The 20,913-nt window shown below is 37.1% G+C and overlaps 1 protein-coding gene across 3 annotated transcripts in view; it reads left to right on the top strand.

The window, feature by feature from the left end:
- Window positions 1-18,908, top strand: part of PTPRG (protein tyrosine phosphatase receptor type G) — a 704,882-nt gene extending 685,974 nt beyond the window's left edge. For all 3 annotated transcript variants that reach the window (XM_045832024.1, XM_045832025.1, XM_045832026.1), the window contains 4 exons: window positions 319-465; window positions 1,149-1,291; window positions 13,679-13,814; window positions 14,360-18,908. In XM_045832024.1, the coding sequence (XP_045687980.1) occupies window positions 319-465; window positions 1,149-1,291; window positions 13,679-13,814; window positions 14,360-14,506 (573 nt within the window). In that variant the 3' untranslated portion in view covers window positions 14,507-18,908. The remainder of the gene's footprint in view (window positions 1-318; window positions 466-1,148; window positions 1,292-13,678; window positions 13,815-14,359) is intronic.
- The last annotated feature ends 2,005 nt before the right edge of the window (window positions 18,909-20,913 follow it).

Consider the following 20,913-nt stretch of genomic DNA (forward strand, 5'->3'; position numbering starts at 1 on the left):
TGACCTAAACCTCATCTCCTTTTTCATGACAATTATATTGCAGAGCACTTCTCAAATGCGGGTAATGCATTCCCCATGAATGCATTTTGGTTGTTACAGTGACACAGGTGAAAAGTGCTAGGAAATGGTTATTATCATATATGTTTTACAACACAGTAACCAATGAACTCAGCATATTAGGTGGGGAGATACATAATTCTGTGAACCAATTTTGAAAGATGACTTGAGAGGTAGGCAAACATAAATTGTTTTGCGAGAAAATTCATAAACAAATATTTAACAGCACTGCAGAGGATTTTGTTGTCGTTGTTCCTATAGGCAGAAGATGAGTTTGTGTACTGGCCAAGCCGAGAAGAATCCATGAACTGTGAGGCCTTTACCGTCACCCTTATCAGCAAAGACAGACTGTGCCTCTCTAATGAAGAACAAATTATCATCCATGACTTTATCCTGGAAGCTACACAGGTAACCTGACTCTCAGTTCCTGAGTCATAGCTGTATCTGGCCCTGGGTCATCCTGAGAAATACTGGGGTAATTTACCACCCTCAAGGCAGGCCTGGCATTTGAGTACAACCTAATTTTAAATATGCACACTTCCCTTTTTTTTTCTTTCTTCAAATATTTGCTTTCCCAGTTGGATAGGTGAGTTGTAACCAGTTCCTTTGAGTGAGCACACACACAAATAGGTCTCTTGACATAATTATACAAGCAATATATACTAGAGCTCAATATTTTTTTTGCCATCAGAAATGTAAACTTTGCAGTATGTTGCAGACATGATACTATTATGACTCTTGCTACACAGCATTTTGACATGTAATAACTGCCTTCTTATAGGGTAGCTAAGAGGGAAGCTGGCTTATGTAGTAACTGAAATGAGCTCCTAACTCCTTCCCTTTTTTTCTTTATTTTTAAAGATAAGAATCATCACTTCAAGTTCATGCCTTATCAAAATAGGATTCTGCTATTTCACTGTCATGAGCTCCTCATTCTTTATGGCAGGCAGACTGCCCTAATATTTTTGTTTTTCCAGTTCCACCTTGGTTAATCTGGCATTCTTCAGCTACCCGTAAGATATGCTTTCTCAAGAGCAAGTTCTAGTCATTAGAGTATAGAGTGAAATAAACTCTTGTTGTCTTGGTTGCAGGATGACTATGTCCTAGAAGTTCGACACTTTCAGTGTCCCAAATGGCCTAACCCTGATGCCCCCATAAGCAGTACCTTTGAACTTATCAACGTCATCAAGGAGGAGGCCTTAACGAGGGATGGCCCCACCATTGTTCATGATGAGTATGTATATGCTGCTTATTTTTAAAATGCAAACATTTTTCCTGTTACATTGCTCTAGCAGTGGAAAGGGAAGACAGATTTAGAAACCTATTAACACTCCTACACTGAGTTTTAGCAAACAGGTATTAGGGAAGAAACCTTTATAAATATGGTGTCATTAATTAGTACCAAAAAAGTTAAACTATTAGAGTTTACAATGTACTTTGAAGTTTAGAGTACTGTCTTTGGGATTTAAAAGTAAAGAATATGAATGGCAAAAAGAACAGATTACTCCTGGCTCAGAGATTTTAAGGTACAAATGGTGTTCAAGTCCAGCCACTTCCACTTTAATAAGAGGGAAAGGGCTAAAGACAGACCTTATGGTATATGCATATTTGGAGACAAACTTCATAGCTGGAATCAACCTGCAAATCAGTTATTTAGGACCTCACAAACCTTTAGCCAATGTGGCACCTATTACATGTCCTCATTTCTTATTTTAGTTCCTAGGTAGCTTGCAGCCTTGGCCAGCAGATTCTCAGTGCATACATTATGTTCATTAAATTACCAACTAGTTTAATAGCATAGGTATTAATAAATTTGAAAGTAAAGCTTGTTGTCTCTTTTTCCCTTGAACTTATGGTATAATAGAAAGCACATAAAAGATTTTTTGGCCTACATCACACCTTTAGTTCAAACCCATAGCACTCTTCTGTTTGAAGTAAGCCATTTTACTGGCTGCTTCCAACAAGTTCTGCGGTCTGTCTTAAGAAATAGTGACTATTTCACAATGTTGGCCTATCTTATATTGAGAATTAAGATTAGAAGAGCATTATAGTCTCAGAATAACTGGGTAGCTGCTTCTGGCCATGAATCTTTAAGGTGAGCAGTTAGAGTGTAAATTTGGGGCCCACCAAAGCGAAACAGATTTTTAAGTTACTTCTGGGTTTTACCATCTCCTATCAATTCAGGCCAAATCCTAATGTTGCTTTCCAAGTTCTATGACTGATTTGGCTCCAAGCAATTTTGTCCTAAAGTCAGTAATACAGTTAATCTTGTATTTCATGGCAAGGGAGGAAGGAAAGGAAAAAAAAAAACACTAAACACTACCACCTAGTTAAAAAGTTTTAACTGAACTGTTTGTTTCACTTATCTGTATTCAGCTTTTGGGTATATTTCTCTTATTCAGTGATTTTTATTTTATGCCACATGCTGAATATGTCACTTCTGAAATTAACCAAAGATAGCTGTTCTTAGGCCTAAATAAGAAAAGAGAAAATTAACCCTAAATTAGTGGATCTACAAATATCATATTGGTGAGCCCGATTAAAACCAACTAAAGAAATGTGTTCATTCATTTATCCCTACACTATTATTAGGAGAAAAGTGAGTACATAGAAATTATTTTTCCACATTACTGAGGAAGAACTTTAAAATGTTTAAACAGTTGCTAGGTCTACTGCAATACTCTGGATGCCAGTTACCTTTCAGTTTCCCCTTACCTACTTTCTGTACCTATAAGTGTCCCTTCGTGATTGCATACAGACACCTCATATTTAACTTATTTAAAACCACACTCATCTTCCAGCCTGCCCCATTCACTAAGTCTTGTTGGTGCCAGCCATTCTTTCAGCACACTTTTCAAATTATTTTACAGTCTGGCCTGCTTACTTTCCCAGCTGTCATCTCCCTCTTCCTGAAGTACCTCCTTCCACACATCTTTCCCTATAAATACTATTTCCCATGAGTGCCCTTTCATCCACCACACAGTTCAAAAGTCGCTCTCTCTGAAATTGTCTCTAACTCATTTTAGGGGTGATAATCCATATCAGTAGTAAATGTCACATTCTTACCAGTGCCATTCCTGTTTATCATGTATTGTCACTATTTGTCCCCAGGACTGCCACCCCCACACTGAGACCAGCAGTGGTAACTTACTTACTCATCCCGGTCTCCATAGGGTAAAGCCCAGTACCTGGCACATAGTAGGGGCTGGGTAGTTATTGGCATGAATGGGTACTGCACTTCAAACTTCTGCTTCAAAATTCGATGACCTACAAATGTTAAGGCTGTACATCCCTATGTGACCTTTCCCCAGAGAGCCTTGCACCAGGCTTTTTGTTGTCATTTTGCTTTCTTAAGTTCTTCTGTGAACTATAAGGCCAATTACAGAGTTTTTTATGCCCCAGATTAGGAGTAAGCAGAGGTGGAGAGAGCTGAGTGCTTCCACTGTAAGTCAAAATGTTTAACTTTTCGTGCACAAACTGTGCAATATCTCTTAGTCCTCACAGAGATCTTTTTAATACCTACTTTCAGGGTGCTCGGCTGTGCACCAGGTGGGTGACATTTCTAGGTAAATGATCTAAGGATAAAATTCCTTACCCAGAAGTAAACTGATTCTACTTGAGGACAGGCACAGCTTAAAAGCAAACTACTTTCTTCACAGTATCCTATATACATCTGTTTAAGACAATTCTGTGTAGAGGCTGATCTGTATCATTACTGTCAGATTTTTAAAAAGGAGGCTGTGTTTCTACAGAGGAACTCTGGAAGATAGGCATGGTTCTTACATAGTCTTAAGAGACAATAGGTTAGACCTTCACTCACAGAACAGAATAGTTTCCTGTGCGATTACTTAATGTTAATTCACTCTGGAAATACATCTGGCACCCTACTGGGTGTCATGTAGACTAATTTCGTGGAACAGTTCTTGAAGTGTGAACTTAGGACTCCTGGTTAGAGATAGGAGTGGGATAATCTTCAGAGCCCTTCTAAGAGATCCAAGAGGCCACAGCTATTTTCATAATGATGCAAAGACACTGTTGCCTTCTTCACTCATTCTGTCACGAGTGCACAGTGTTCCAGAGGTGCATGATATGGTGGCACCCTCACTCTGATGGCTACTGGAATGTGTGCTTGCATTGTTTTGTGCTTTAACCTTTTTCTGAGTTCTAATTTCTGATAAAGTATATATTGACACATAGAGCCCAAATAATCCAAAGCTCTTGGAGGTTTTCAGTAATTTCTTTTTCAATATATTTTATTGATTATGCTATTACAGTTGTCCCATTCCACCCCTTCATTCCCCTCCACCCTGCACACCCTCTCCCACCCACATTCCCCCCTTTATTCATTTCCATGTATCATGAGTTCTTTAGCTTCTACATTTCCCATACTACTCTTGCCCTCCCCCTGTCTATTTTCTACCTACCATCCATGCTACTTATTATCTGTACCTTTTCCCCCTCTCTCCTCCTCCCACTCCCCTGTTGCTAACCCTCCATGTGATCTCCATTTCTGTGGTTCTGTTCCTGTTCTAGTTGTTTGCTTAGTTAGCTTTTGTTTTAGGTGTGGTTGTCAATAACTGAGTTTAGTGTCTTTTTACTGTTCATATTTTTTGTCTTCTTTTTCTTAGATAAGTCCCTTTAACATTTCATATAATAAGGACTTGGTGATGATGAACTCCTTTAACTTGGCCTTATCTGAGAAGCACTTTATGTGCCCTTCCATTCTAAATGATAGCTTTGCTGGATAGAGCAATCTTGGATGTAGGTCCTTGCATTTCATGACTTGGAATACTTCTTTCGAGCCCCTTCTTGCCTGCAAGGTCTCTTTTGAGAAATCAGCTGACATTCTGATGGGAACTCCTTTGTAGGTAACTGCCTCCTTATCTCTTGCTGCTTCTAGGATTCTCTCCTTCATTTTAATCTTGGGTAATGTAATTATGATGTGCCTTGGTGTGTTCCTCCTTGGGTCCAACTTGTTTGGGCCTCTCTGAGCTTCTTGGACTTCCTGGAAATCTATTACCTTTGCCAGACTGGGGGAGTTCTCCTTCATTATTTGTTCAGATGAATTTTCTACTTGTTGCTTTTCCTCTTCTCCTTCTGGTACCCCTATGATTCGGATGTTGGAACGTTTAAAGATGTCCTGGAGGTTCCTAAGCCTCTCCTCATTTTCTTGAATTCTTATTTCTTCATTCTTTTCTGATTGTATGTTTTTTTCTTCCTTCTGGTACACTCCATTGATTTGAGTCCCAGTTTTCTTCCCATCACTATTGGTTCCCTGTGCATTTTCCTTCATTTCACTCAGCATAGCTTTCATTTTTTCATCTAATTTGTGAGCATATTCAACCAATTCTGTGAGCATCCTGATCACCAGTGCTTTGAACTGTGCATCTGATAGGTTAGCTATCTTTTGGTCACTTAGTTGTATTTGCTGTGGCACTTTGATCTGTTCTTCCATTTGGGCCATTTTTTTTTTGTCTTGTCACGCCTGTTATGTATGAGGGGTGGAGCCTTAGGTGTTCACCAGGGTGGGACACCCCAGTCTCTGGGTTGTGACGTTGTATGTAGGGGCGGGGTCCAACAGGAAACAATGGCACCTGCTCCACTCTCTGTCAGATTTCAGTCCCTTCCTCTGCTTCCCCCAAGCAAACTGGGCCTTTCTGGTGCTAATTCCTGTGTGGATGGGCTTGTGCACGTTGCTAAGACCCCATGGGTCTCTCCAACAAACTCTCCTGTGGGGCTGGGAGTCTCTCCCTGCATGTCAACCCCCACAGGTGTTTTCAATCAGTGCCCTGGGGCTCAGCACTGAGCCTGGAACTAGGACTTTGGGACCCTGGGTTGCGTGGTCTGTCTCGCTCCCCAGTTTCGCCTAGTTTATCTGTACATGAATGTGGGACTGCCTGGTCAGTCAGCCGCCTTGCACGCAGTGCCTCGCTTCACAATCACTGCCTCACTGGGTCTGCCTATTGCCACCCTGTGCCTGGGGTCTGCCAGCCACTGCCTGTATGCCAGGGTCCGCCTGCTGTGGTCTTGCGCTCCTGGGATGCCTTACACACCTGGTACCACTGCTTTTTGTGCTGCGACCCCTCTCCGACCTGCTGCCCAACTCCGCCCTTCCTATCAGTCTGGATAAATGTGTCTATTTTAACTCCTTGGTTGTCCTACTTCCATACAGTTCAACTTTCTGTCAGTTCTGGTTGTTATTTTGTTTTTAAATTGTTGTTGTCCTTCTTTTGGTTGTGCGAGGAGGCACAGTGTGTCTACTATGCCTCCATCCTGCTGGAAGTCCAAGTAACTTCTTAATTTGGTCCTGAGATAGTCTATAGGAGATGCAGCAGTACATGGCGTGCCTTCTGTACCAATAGCTGTAAAGACATTAATTCATAACTAATTCATATAATCCTCAAATTTACCCCACTGGGGGGATAATTTTAGTAGCCCTGCTTCACATATGAGAAAACAGACACAGTGAAGCTAAGTAACAGGGCATATGTGCACATATAGTTAGTGTCAGAGCCAGGACCATCTATGTAATTTGTGGAGTCCAGTATAAAATGAAAATGCAGAAACATTTGTCCAAAACTAATGAAGAATTTACAGGTGACAACTTTAGAGCTTTAAACTTAAGTGCAGGACTTCAGAGTAAGGTACCAACCAAAGTGTCACCTGCCCACACCGTCCCGGTGGCAAGCCTGGGAGCCAGCCCTGCCACGGTTGTGCTGGGGTCTGTCTCACTCTGCTGGTTTCCATGTGCACACTCATGCACTCACGTCTGTCATTTCTTCAGACTGTGGGGGTTTTTTCCTACTTTATTTTCTCCTTTACTTACAAAGTTTTAATTTCTTAAAGTCCTGTAGAAGGCTTTTGTATTGCCATTTTCCCCCAGGATGGATACATACTCAGGCTTTCACTCTGTTTTCCTTCTTGCCCTAATGATTTCCAAAGGAAGCTTCACTTTCTTCACAGTGACAGAGTTACGAGTCTGGACTGCATTCTTGGTTATCATTTAAAAAACAATATCTTAAGCCTTGCCTGATGTAGCTCACTGGGGGCCGTGTGAGAGGCAACCACACATTGATGTTTCTCTCCCGCTCTTTCTCCCTCCCGTCCCCTCTCTCTAAAATAAATAAATAAAATCTTTTTTAAAATCTTAAAAACAAACCTATAATAATTGTCAGTAGTTACATGAAATAGTAAAAAAATAGTTAAATGGACATATAGATATTATACACACTGACTATACAAGGAACCCCAATATGCCTTAAAATGTGTATAGGCAGAACACTTAAAAGTATTGCACTGGTAACTTACTTTCATTTCTTCTATGATTTCTTTGCAGCATGGACAGGGAAAGATGAAAATATTTTAGGTTTTTTTTTTTTTTTTCTTAACAGCACTGGCTAAACAAGCATCGCTTTGAAAAAGCGGCAAACAAAATACCAAAGACAGTGAATTTATATACTATTCTTATTTTCCCTAGCTTATAAATTACTTTTCACTTTTTAACCAAGGCCCTATAATTAAGTGCAGATCTATGACACTAGACAAATATCCTTTAATCCTACTTAATTCCTAAATTACTAAAAAAAAGAATGGCCTTTCTTTTTCCGTCTGTATTCTTTCATATCAATGCTTGGTCTGTAGAAGATATATAAAAGTATCTGTGCATTTGGCCCTGGCTGGTGTGGCTCGCCAGCCTTCAAACCAAAGGACCATTGGTTCGCTTTCTGGTCTGGGCACATGCCTGGGTTGCAGGCCAGGTTCCCAGCTAGGAGTGTGTGAGAGGCAACCACACATTGCTGTTTCTCTTTCTCTCTTTCTCCTTCCCTTCCCCTCTCTCTAGAAGTAAATAAATAAATCTTTTTTTAAAATTTGTTTTTAAAAAGCATCTGTGTGTTCAGTTGATTTGACATAGTTTCTAGTTGTGTTTAAAGTCTTCTTGTGTAGGTACTTCCTTTTAATTTAGGTTCTTGTTTAAGAATGACTAACTGTAAGAAAGGCCACATGGAGTGGACACTGCATAAAAATACATAATACCTGACTTTTCTATCTTAACAGCTATGGATAGTTTTAAGAAAGCACTAAGGAGGAGGGGATAAAGATCCTGAGTCTAACAGATTCACTAGAAAACTAGCAAAGGTTAAATTCTTCCCCTACTGAAAAACATCAGTACCATGCTAAAATAAGAAGGTAAGAAGGTAAGCTCAGTACAACTTAGCATGTGAGGAAAGACAGACAACATGATGAGCAAGAACAAAAGAACAAATAGTGAACCAGAGTTAATAGATTAATTCTAATAGGATTTTAAAATATGTTCAGCAATCTAAAGGACAACTATGTGAAGTGAATTAAAAATGTGTTATGAACCAGGAAGAAATAGAAGAATAAGAGATGTGCTAGCAGTAAAATGGGCAAAGTTGAAATCAAACTAGGATGTAAAAGTAAAACACAGACATATTAACATATGTCTAAGAGGTGATCCCATGGAGAGATGAAAGAGATTAAAGAGGAATAAATAATGGCTGAGGATTTTCTAAGAACTGAATAAAGAGATAAATTCATAAACTGAATGATCAGGATACATTGGAACAATAACATTCAGAGAGATTTGAATACCATAATTAATAAGGCTGATCAAATAGTGATATATAAAAATATGCACCTAAGAACTGTATTGAGAGACCATATAGTCTCTTCCGATGCACATCGTTGAGATAAATTCCACAAATGGAATTCTCTGCCCACCAAAAAAAAAATACTGATACCATACAAGGCCACATTCATCAAGGACAATGCATTAATATTAAAAACCAACAATGAAATGAGACTCCCAGTCATTATACCTAGACACTCAAGTTCTTATAGATAATTCGTGGGCTAAAGAGGTATTGGAGACAGAAATTTCAAAATAATTAAAACTAAGTAATAATGAAGGCACTGCATTTCAAAACCTGGTATGGTGTAGCCAAACTACACTGAGAAAAAAAAAGTGTAGCCTAAGCTGCATATGCTTCAGGAAAGATTAAAAATAAACTAAGGTTTCAACTTAAATTGGGAGTAGGGGACCAAAAAGTCCATAAAAACTACAATGAATTAAAAGATAAATGCAAACAGCAACGAATCGGGAGCAGGAAGAGGATAGTAAATCTAATTAATGAAAGATAGAATTTGGAAAATGGCGAAGAAAAAAACTACCATTTATTTGTACTTACATCAAAACATTTGAAAATTGTTAATATCTTTAGGTGTGATGATAACATTTATTTTTTCAAATCCTTATCTTTTAAAGTTTTATAATAAAATATTAATGAATAAAATACATGGGGAAGGAAGTAGAGATGAACAAGAGACCCTTTCAGCTGATGATTGCTGTGATTTAGTGATAGGTACATGAGGGTTGCTGTACTATTATACTTTTGTGTATGTTTTATATTTTCTATAATATTGGGTTGGCCAAAAGTCTATTTAATTTCTTCCATAAAAGACATTTTTTCATTTTCATCAATGACTTTATTGATTTGGATATGAGTATGTCTGCTATCTCCCACGATCAGTTTCTAGTGGGTAGAGACCAGGGGTGCTATTAAACAGCTTCTAATGCATAAGACAGCCCCACAATAAAGAATTATTTGGCCAAAATATCAGTAGTAGCAAGAAATTTCTCAAACCACTTTTGACACATTCAATAAGTCAGAGTGTCTTCTCCATACACTGCACAAATCCTTTGTTGCATTTTGGTTGCATTTTTTACCTTTCTTGAAATAGTAAAGCACGATATGCTGGAAATGTTGTGTACTTTCCTCCATCTTCAATATTAAACTGGCTGCACAAAAATTCACCAATTTCAGTAAGTTTTTTTAATGCACACAGATATGACAGCTGTCACAATACAGTAACAGAATTGTTGTGAATGAAGTTAAAGACAATTAAGCACTACTAGAGCCATCGTATAAGAAAAACTAAACAAACTTTTTGGCCACCCCAATAAAAGGTTAAAATAATAGAAATATTTTAAAGGCATAAATGTTTGAAGGTATAATTTCATATTAGTAAATTTTTAACCCTAAGTCACAATCAGCATAATAAATGATACTTTTTGAACATATGGTAGATGTGCTAATCTGTGTTCTGAGCCATTTATATGTATCAGCTCAAATATAGGCTCTAGTCACAAGCTATGAGACTCTGGCCAGTTACTTCACCCCACTGTGCCTTGTTTCTTCAACCTCAAAATGGGGATAATAATAGTACTTACAACACAGGTTATTGTGAAGATTAAGTTGATGCATGTAAAATACCTAAACAAAACTTAGCAACATTGAAAGAGCATACCACACATGAGTGATTACTAAGAACTGAATGAAAGGATGAGTTCTCAAAATTGTTAAGACCCAGTAGGTTCTGAGAGGCTGCATTTCAACAAATAACACACAGAGAGCAAATTTAATGTTAACTTGATTTAAAAAAAAAAACAAAAAAAAAACAAAAAATGGTTAGCACCAGAACAGAAAAAAGTATGGGCCAATCTTACTCCGTAGAATATGAGCACAAAAATCTAAATACTGTCAAATAAAACCCAGTATGTTATATTAAAAGAATTATACATTTTGAAAAAGATTAATCCTGAGAATTTAGAGGTGGTTAAACATTACCAAAAAACTCTGAGTGGACTCAGAACGTTATTAAAAGTATTTCTAAAATAGTAATAGATGTTAAAAAGCATAAAATAAGTCCCATTCATAATCCTCCTCCCCCAAAGAAAACACTCTCAGCAAACTAAAAGCATCAAGAATCCTCTTTAAATGATCAGTGCTACTTATCAGAGTGTAAAGTATTTTTACTGAATATAGTCAAACCTTGGTTTCTGAACAGTTTGGATCTCAACCAAGTTGTTTGTGGAAAACATGCCTCGGTGGTCTAACAAAACTTCAGGTCCCCATTCTCTACCCAATAGCCTTTTCATGCTGATACCTATATGATCAGCCACATATGTCTCAGGCAACAAAGGAGATTTGGTTTTTGAACAAATCTCTTCTTGAACCATTTTCCAGAATGAATTAAGTTCGAGAACCGAGATTCCACTGTATTAAAAACTTGTAAGCTTTACCATTAAAGAACACAATGTGATGCGTCCTTGCAGTTCTAGAGTACAAAACTATTGAGGTCCTAGCCAACATAGTAAAAGCAAAAGATGTAAAAAGTATAAAAGTTGAAAAGAGGCAAAATTGGCATTATTGGCAGATAAAGATGTAGCCAACTTCTGAGAGAAACCACAGATTAGAACTTAAAAGAGTTCTGCTGTGTGGCTGGATACAAGTTCACCACGTGAAATTCAACTTTCTATCAATTGAAACAAAACAGAAAATGCCATGAGCCCAGTCTTAGTAATAAACTCTAAAGTACTTAGGAATTTACCTAAAATTAAATTAGCCAAGACTATGAAGAAAACTGTAAAATCACATTGAAAGCCTTGAAAGACATCATGTTCATCAAGAGAAAAACTCAAAATGATGTTAATCTCCTCAAATAAAAATATCCCATGCCACCTGACCAAAATCATAACAAAGTCAGTTTTTTGACAATCCAGTTTCAAAATTAATATGAAATGGGATGGGATAGAAGGGTGTTTAGAAATGAGTGTACAAATGAAAAATGAAAAATTTATATTTGAAGCACCAAAAACAAGTAAGATGAATAAATGTAGTAGAGATGACCAAAACAAGCATGGAATCTTGTTTGATCAGATACCAAGACTTACTAAAAATCTGTACAAATTAAAAGTAGGAAAATGAAAAAAAATAGACAAACTTATTGAAGGGCAAAAATAAAGTTCAGAAACAGGCCTACATATGTGAGAATTCAGTATGGCAGAGCAAGTCAATGAGAAAAGATGAGGCTACTTAATTTAAAATGCTGGAGTAATTGGTTACCCATTGGAAAAATAACTAAATCGGACACTACCTTACATCAAAACCAGAATAAATTTCAGATGAATTCGTTAAATGTAAAAAAGAAACCTAAGACAATGTAAAATACTGAGCTAGAGAAAGCATTCTCAAACAACATTCCAAAAAAGCCAAAAATGAGAGATTGAGAAACTTGATTATATCTAAGTTATACTTCAGTACAACAAAAACAACCACAAACAATGTGAAAAGAAACTAGAGATTGGAAAAAATACTTGCAACATGTACTGTAGACAATACAAGATAACTTCTATAAATCCATTTCAAAGAGACCAACCTAATAGAAAAATGGCCAAAGTGTATTAATAGGCAGTTTCAGAAGAGGAAATACAGATTGCCAATAAGCAAAAAGATATTCAACTTTCTTAATAATTAAGAAATGCAAAATAAAACTACATAAGGTACAACTTTTCACCCACCAGATTGACAGAGGCATTTAACTTTAAAATAATGAGAAAAAAAACAAATATTCCTATGCTAGGAGGAATATAAGCAGGTAACAACCTCTTGGGAGAGACATGTGAAAATGTCCTTAGAACTAAAAACAGGCATACCTGTAATCTGGCTCCTCTGCACACGACCCCTCTTCTAATGTACACAAGACACATGCAACTGAAATGTCCGTCCAGAAGGAAATGAGTAAGCCCAGTATGCCTGCAAGCAGGTGAAATAAATAATGAGCTGGATTGAAATGTATTGATATACCTACATCTGGAAGTGTGCATCTAAAATCGTAACAGTTTTTAATCTCTGTTTTACCTTTAAAGTTGGAGTGGTTGTTGAGGGGACATTGGTCTTATTTCTATTAACAACGTAAAACATCTGTAATGTTTTAATATCATGTCAGAATAATTCAGAAACTGCATACTTAATAGTGTTTAACAGAACAGCAGGCACAGGGCATCTAAGTGCTAGTCTTATTTCTACCAGAAACACCACCTCAAACAATTCTATTGAATCCATCTGTTTGGATTAAGTGTCACTAATATGGAAACTGTGTGCCATCTGTGACAGGTCCCTATGAAACATGGGCTTGCCAGCCTGGCCTGATGAAAACGCCTATTACTCTCTTGAGTCTTATTGTTGTTGTTGCGGGGGGCGGATAAAGCAAACAACATTTTTGAAAGAATTTTATAAAAGGTGTCCTCATTAAGAAGGTCCCAGTTCAGCATCAAAAGTAATTACTTATTATGAACTCATTTTGAAAAATCTCTTGACAGCATTTGCGTAGTGTATTTCCATATCTCCTGTTCTATAAGTTCAGTTTGGCTGTCTGGGGTTGCTTAAAAAGTTTTTTTTTCAAGCCTCTCACCTTTCTACTTGCCCAATAGCCTGTAATTAAGCCACTCATATTATTTTTCCTACAATATCATCTAATTTGTCCCCAATATCAAATCTTCGGTATTTCTTCCAAGTATACTTTTTAATCTCTCATTTAATACTAAATATCAAGCTATGTATCTGATAAAACCAATTTGGGAGATTTCACAGTCAAAAGTCACATTTATATAAAGATTTACCCTCTAAATTTCCTCCCTCTCCAGTATTTCATTCATTTTTGTGTTCCAGATAAGTGTCAATATGGTCTGCTTAGAAATATGAGAGGGTAGTTTCAGTCCCTTAGTAAATCTGAAATAGCATATTTTTTCTTCCCCAAGGTATGGAGCAGTTTCGGCAGGAATGTTGTGTGCCCTCACCACCCTGTCCCAACAACTAGAGAATGAAAACGCTGTGGATGTTTTCCAGGTTGCAAAAATGATCAATCTTATGAGGCCTGGAGTCTTCACAGACATCGTAAGTACCTCGCTTATTTATGAAACCTGGACGCCACCAGTTGAAACTTGGGCTCACGCTATGGAGTAGTGGTTCTCAGCTGGGGGTAATTTTGCTCTCTACCTAACCCCCAGGGGTTGTTTTGGCAATATCTGGAGTACTCTCTGGCATCTAGTGAGTCCAGGGTTACCGCCAAACACCCTGCAGTGCATAAGACAAACCTCCAGAACAAGGAAATATCACCCCAAAACGTCAGTAGTGCTGATGTGGAGAAACTCTGCTCTTTACAGTATAGTATTCTCTAGTTATAAAATGCAGATATACTCTTTATCTTAAATTTATTGTCAACACTGAGAATTAATTCCAAGCCAACAGAAATCAAAAGGATGTGAAGCAAGCATAGGTCTTGTTTATATAGGATTCACATGATTTTTTAGACAGCATAAATGTATATTCCTGTTTCTCTAGCATGTTTTTCACATTTGTGATTATAATTAGCATTCCTACCTTAGATGGAATGACTTAAGCTGCCTTCTGGCTCAAACTGTCTTTCTCTTGTTTTCCAGGAACAATACCAGTTTGTCTATAAAGCAATGCTCAGCTTGGTCAGCACTAAGGAAAATGGAAACGGTCCCATGACAGTGGACAAAAATGGTGCTGTTCTCATTGCAGATGAATCGGACCCTGCTGAGAGCATGGAATCTCTAGTTTGATTGGAATCCTGACAGCGCACTTCATTTGTAAAACTTCTGAAGACTGAGAACTTTTTTGAGGCCTTTTTTGCCAGACTCTAGGTTATACAATAACCCGGTTACTTTTTTACACTGATAAAAGTTTTGATATTTATTTTTTGCCATTTTATGTCTTAATGGTATCCTACTGAGCATTTGCACCTCTGTTCATTTCCCCCAGTGAAACGCAGTTTGACCTAGTTTGCACTATCTGATCAGTGTTACTGCCTATAATCTAATACTGAAGCAAATGCTGATGTGACATTCCGTAATGACATACATGCTACTTTTTAGTTCAGTACAGTGAAAGTCTTTGTTATGACAGTGTATCTTGATTTTATTGTTATGGCTAAAGCAATTGCGTTCTACTAGCAGACAATGCTGTATTTTTTCCTCAGTCCTCCTCTCCTGTTCTTTTTAGACATTGTTCAATACTGTATGCCTTCTATATTTTAATGGGGTGGATGCACATTGTTTTCTTTCAAAGCATAGCAGGTTATTGGGAGCTACTAAGAAGGTCTGTCAACTTCATGGCCTTGAAACAGTTGCATTTATGATGGTGAAGACACCCATTAAGAAATTAGAAGGTTTAAGAGTTGCTTCATGTAAACATCACTTATTAGTTACAAACTTATACTCATAGCTTAAAAAAAATGATGTGTCAAAATAAAGGATATCTCTGTATTACAGTTTTCACAGTAGCTATGTGGACTGTGTGTTATTTCCATTTTGACTCTGAAATAGCTACACCCTAAAATCAGGGCTATCTTTTACAATAGAGTGATGGCAATATTTCACACAACTCAATTAAGAAACCCTTTAGTGACTCTGCATTAATGCTTTGTGGTATAAAATACCAAATCTCATGGCAGGTGAATTATGAAAATTTTTGCAAGTGTATAATTTTGAAACTAGTCCCCAAAATCCCTATTACTCATATAGCAATCTAATAAAAACTACCTATATAGTTAACATTCTTTTCTTTCCTTTTTTTGTCACATGTTTCATGATAAATCTTATAATTACATTCTTCTACTTAGGATTAAGTTGAAAATACTGTATTAGCAAAAAGTCTTAGGACTAATCTAGACTCCCACACATGGATAAATCAGATTTGGAGAGAGAAAATTACAATCTTGAAAGAAAGATAGTATCTACATTTCCAAATAGTTTTTAAGGGGGAGAGACAAATTTGTATGTTTTTGTGCAGTTTAGCCTCAAAAACAGATACACTTCAGTAAAACAGTCAGCATACAGAGCACCAGGCAGTTACTCGGTCGGCCTGTGCAGCCACATTCACCCCAGAGTACACAAGAGGAAAATAGGAGCATTAATAAGGAATTTCAATTCCATTAGAAAAATAATCTAGCTACTGAGATCCCTTTCTTATATTCCTTATTTGCTTTTGAGGGACAACTTCTGTCAGAAACAAAATCACCACCAGAACTGGACCTGTTACAGGAGGAAAAAAGGGTTTGGGTTATTTATGTTAATAAACTTCAACCGAAAGCCCACGCTGGCTATTATACTATCTTGGTAGGCATTAGAACATTAATGGTAATCAGCATTGAGGTTCTATTGCTCTTACGTTGGATTTCTATGAAGTCTGTCAGAATGGTGCTGAAAAGGACCAAAGCTACTAGGCAGAGAGAGTCTACAGGTCAGGAATAGGAGTTCCAGTGCATAGGCCAGGTCAATGGAGTTGTCATGAACTACATAACTTTCCAGGGCTAAATTAATCTCATCTTTTTAATCATGTAGATTCATCAACATAGAATAGTCCACTGTTCACAAACTGTGTAGGCTGCAGCTTGAGAAAAGGTGTGCAAATGAGCCAAGTTTGCTAAATTGTATGTGCTAGATGATACAGACACCATTATAGCCCCTCTAGATGAAACAGACACCACTATAGCCCCCATCCAAGGTGATACAAGGAAGCTCTACCTAACAGTGAAGAAAAAAGCTTGACCACTGAACACTAAAACTGCCAAAAGGCTAAAGGGAATCAGGAAGGGAAAGGTTTTAGATCATAGCAAGAGCTAGAGCATTTTAGTTAATTCGGTAGGTTACTTTGGTTGTCTAGAGTATTGATATGAGCTATTCCCAGTAGTTGGCACAGTGGACTTGACTTGCAGAAGTAATGTTCAGGTTGGGGTTCATGGGTTGGAGTCATGGTCCTTAAGTAATTTTTCTTAATATATAAGTAAACATTGGTTAGAAGACACACTGCAAGTATTCCCTCCGGTGCTATTTACAATGGTCTCAGTTCATGGAACTGCATACCCTCCAACATAATTCTGTGACTATCTCTTATGTGGCCATCAGAATCATGATAAAAGAGATAGCTTGTAAATAGAACAGAATGTTACGAGGATGGTTAGAAGTTTTCTGTGAGCCAGTTGTGTATCTACAGCAGGCTTGAACCAAAGTCTATACAAATGCTGACCCACTAAACTATGAGCAATTGCTCTTTGTCCATCTTGCCAAAGTGATCCCAACATACTTCATTTAGGTTAGTTATATTCAGAAATTCCTCGCTTTCACCACAGAGTGTATTGGCACTATTATTCTTCATTTGTTATTGGCAGAAATATGCTTCCATCTTTCCCAAGGCAGAGCTTCAAGTATGGTGTTTTCTTTGAACATAAGCACATTGCTTAACTACATGACAAGGTTATCACCACTTGCACTCAGGGGGAAAGGGAATAACTATTGCAAATTAATGTGTGCTACTTAATAAAATAAGCTTATTGGCTATATGAATTTATCTTTAGGCAATCAGAATGCACACATCATACAAAATTGAATTGCAATGATCAGACCAAGTGGCTCTGCTGGACATCAGAAGGAAAAAAAACTTTATTTCCATCAGGAGAACTCTTTCTTGCATCCAAAACCCACTGTGTGTACACACACACACACACACAGTTCTGAATTTCAAGAAGAATAAGATTAATTGATTTGGTTTGCCTATTTCTTACTCATTGGAGCTTTCAGAGTCTATTTCAAGTTGAAAAGTCCAGCAAGGTCAGAGAAGGTTATGGTGTTCTATAACAAGGTCTGGCTTTCAGAGTTTTCAGCCCAGAGTGACATATTTAAATCAACAATTAACCTTAATTATTTTTTAATGACACAGCACAACTGCCTTGTTATGAATTTTTTCTTAAATGCATATATACTATATTTAAAAATTAAAATATAGTACCAATTTACCAAAGATACATATTACTAATTCTAAGCAAAAAATAAGAAAAAGAAACCCAAACTCATCATAATTTAAGAAATAATAATCAAAATGTAGATTGTCTTAAGAATTTAGCGGTTATACTGGAAAGTGCATTTCAACTCCTATGTTCTAAAGTTTATGTTATGATGGTGTCAGTGAATTTTTATATGAAGGGAAAATGCCTGCTTTTTTTTAAAACAGCTATAATTTCACTTACCCCTTTGCGCTTTCCTTTAGTTGCCAATTACCATACAATATTGGCTTTACTTATCTCTAGAATGAAGGCATGCTACAAATAGGAAGGAATTGTAATAATGATATTTGGCCTCTACTTTGTCGTAGCTGTTAAACTGTTTTTAGTATTTTTGTTAAATATTTGCAAAGGGAAGCATTTTCTACAGAGGATAATTAATTTCAAGAAAAATATCTTGAGTTTTAAGAAATAAAATCTCCAGAAAAGGAGACAGCCGGTTTTATAAAATGTCGCAACTCTCCAACATTTGGGGTAGTGACTTCTTTTTTGTTAGGACATTTGAATCTAGCAAGCAGCCATTGTTTCTAAAAAAACAAAAGCAAAAAACAAAAAACTCAGCCTCTATGTTGATTTGTGTTTCTTTCATTTCATTTTGAAATAGCTAAAATCATTAAAACTGTAAATATTTTGTTGCTTGAATAAACATCTTCTGGGAACTTTGTATCTATGGTATATAATCATAGAATTTTATATTTTCATATAAAGCTAATTTTTTTCTAGTTTCAACTCCGTCATGGTTTTTGGTTTTTGGTTTTTGGTTTTTGTGGTGGATATGTGAATTCAACTTTCTGTGCATTGAAGTAGCCAAGAATCATCTTTGCATTCCAAAAGAATCCCACGTGTGTTATTTCTTTGAGGCAGTGATTGTGAAAGTTGGATTTTCTTTTTAATTCCATTAACCATTTGTGCAGTAGGAATTGGACAAAGTCACTGAATACATTGTTGCATTGACCCATTTGGAAAAAGTGTGTTTTTTTTTAAATTTGTCCAGGGGGAGGGGTTTTGTAACCTGAAATTTTCCCTTTTTTCTTCTGTTTAAAACTATATCAAATCACTCTATTATAGTGTTATTTAATATGTAAATTGTATTGCTATACATAAAATAAAGTATGGTTTTTGATGTATTCATTAGTAATGAGCATTTCTGTGAAAATATCTATATCCAGTAAAATCAGGTTACTAGTTTCCCTTAACAGATCATATTTACACTGACTCTTCATGCTAGATCATTTGGTAGTAAAATGAATATTAGGAGTCATCTTTACACAGCCAGAAAGCCAAAATGAAGTGTCTTTCCTGAGTTCTGCCTACTTTTAAGTGTAAATAATTACAAAGTTATACCTGTATACTGACTTTATTCACTTTATGAGTCTGCTGCTAAGACCCAGTGTATCAACTAGATTTGTAGCCACTTCCCCCTCTTAATATTTGTAGGATAAAGGATATATATCCTGGAAAGACTTGGAGAATCTACAAAACATAAAATGTCACTACAATTGCTTCTACTTACAAGGAATTTTGACATTTCCAAATAGGGGTCCTAAAGCTGGCAGCTTTGGTACACCATTCTTTTTGAACTTTAGGTGGCCCCACATCCAGGAAGTCTACTACCAGGGCTCCAGTGTCTCTTCCTATAGATATTAAAGAGCTGATGAAACTTCATCCCCCCTAAGTAATTGGGAATGTGTTAGTATTTATTGGTAGTTTCTACTGGTATCTGGAAGAAAGACCAATTTCAGCACAAAAGAATGAATCTGATTATGTGATCCTACTCTTCCTCAAATTCCGCCATCTGCACTCAATACGTGGCAGTAACAAACGAGAAGAGTGGCAGTTGGTTGTCTTTTTAATGTGAGACATGCACTCTGCCACTCACCAAAGCCGATGTCTCTTCCATCACCTTATGTCTGCCCATCATCAGTTGTTTAAACAAGCTTCCTGGATCCTATGAGAAGTTGCGTGAGAATTTTGATATCATCTTTCTACCATCTCAGGCTGGTAAAGCAACAAGCAGGAGCAGCAGAAGTATTTATATTGGTCTTCCTCCACAATCCTAGGAAGTCAGCATGGGGCAAACAGGGTTCCCACATTCCTAACTACTTCTAAGTCTACCCAAGATGGTTCCGTGAAACAGCAGCTATGATTGTTCAAAATGATTAAAGCAGTTCTCTACTCCATGGCCTTTACTGTCTAGAGTATAACGCTGGACAAGGAAGCTTCACTTCTATCAAGAATGGGGCAAAGAAACAAGAGTGCAAAGAGCCACTGACCCAAAACTCCATTTTCTAACAGTGGATTTAGACTGTTGAGAACTTTTAAGATTGGGAACAAGTCACTACTAGTCATGTGGAGATTCAGAGACAGGATTGAAGACATTGGCTCCATTTCTGCCTGTGTAGGTAAAACAAATAAGGCACTAGAAGATAGGAACTGAAAGTTTAGTACCAGCAAGGTAAAACTGGCTTTTGTGATTATGAAGTTTGCCAGAAAGATAATTAGGCCAGAGGTTTATATGAATTTAATAATTATATTATGTTGCTTTAAAATAAAAAAATAGGAAATTAACTGATTTGTGGTCATCTGAAATAATTCGACTTGCATAGTTACCGTCCTATAAATCTTATCTCCCCTTCCCCAGACTACTTCTGCAAGGTCCATGCAAAGCTCTAAATGAACAGTAGATATCTTGAGCATTCCATTAGAATTCATTCCATAAGCATTTGCTATATATCTACCACAGGCTACATGTTAGTTATACTCTGTACAGAATATGAAGTTGTTGATAGAGGCATTTCAAGTCAGATAAGGCAAAGATTACCATTTAATCTTAAAAATTAGTTCTTCAATTTACTTAGCACAATAGTAGAGATGACTTTTAGGGAAAGAGTAAAAAATAATTGTTCACCTGTGTGAACCTGTATCCATCTATGTTCCCTAACTAATAGACTGTGCTGACAAAATTCTATGTATTCTGCATTTTCCAATAGTGAAAAAAAATGTTAAAGGATGAGGACTATGGAGTCAAACAGCCAAGGGTTCCAGTCAATTCTGCCACCCCACTGGGCAGAAATGCCCACCCAGTAATTCACTGGGTGATTTGGGGCAAGTTACTTCACTTCTCTATGTGCC

The sequence above is a fragment of the Phyllostomus hastatus genome, unplaced genomic scaffold (genome assembly GCF_019186645.2).
Source record: "Phyllostomus hastatus isolate PE091 unplaced genomic scaffold, TTU_PhHast_1.1 phas_contig_16, whole genome shotgun sequence".
Classification (NCBI taxonomy): domain Eukaryota; kingdom Metazoa; phylum Chordata; class Mammalia; order Chiroptera; family Phyllostomidae; genus Phyllostomus; species Phyllostomus hastatus.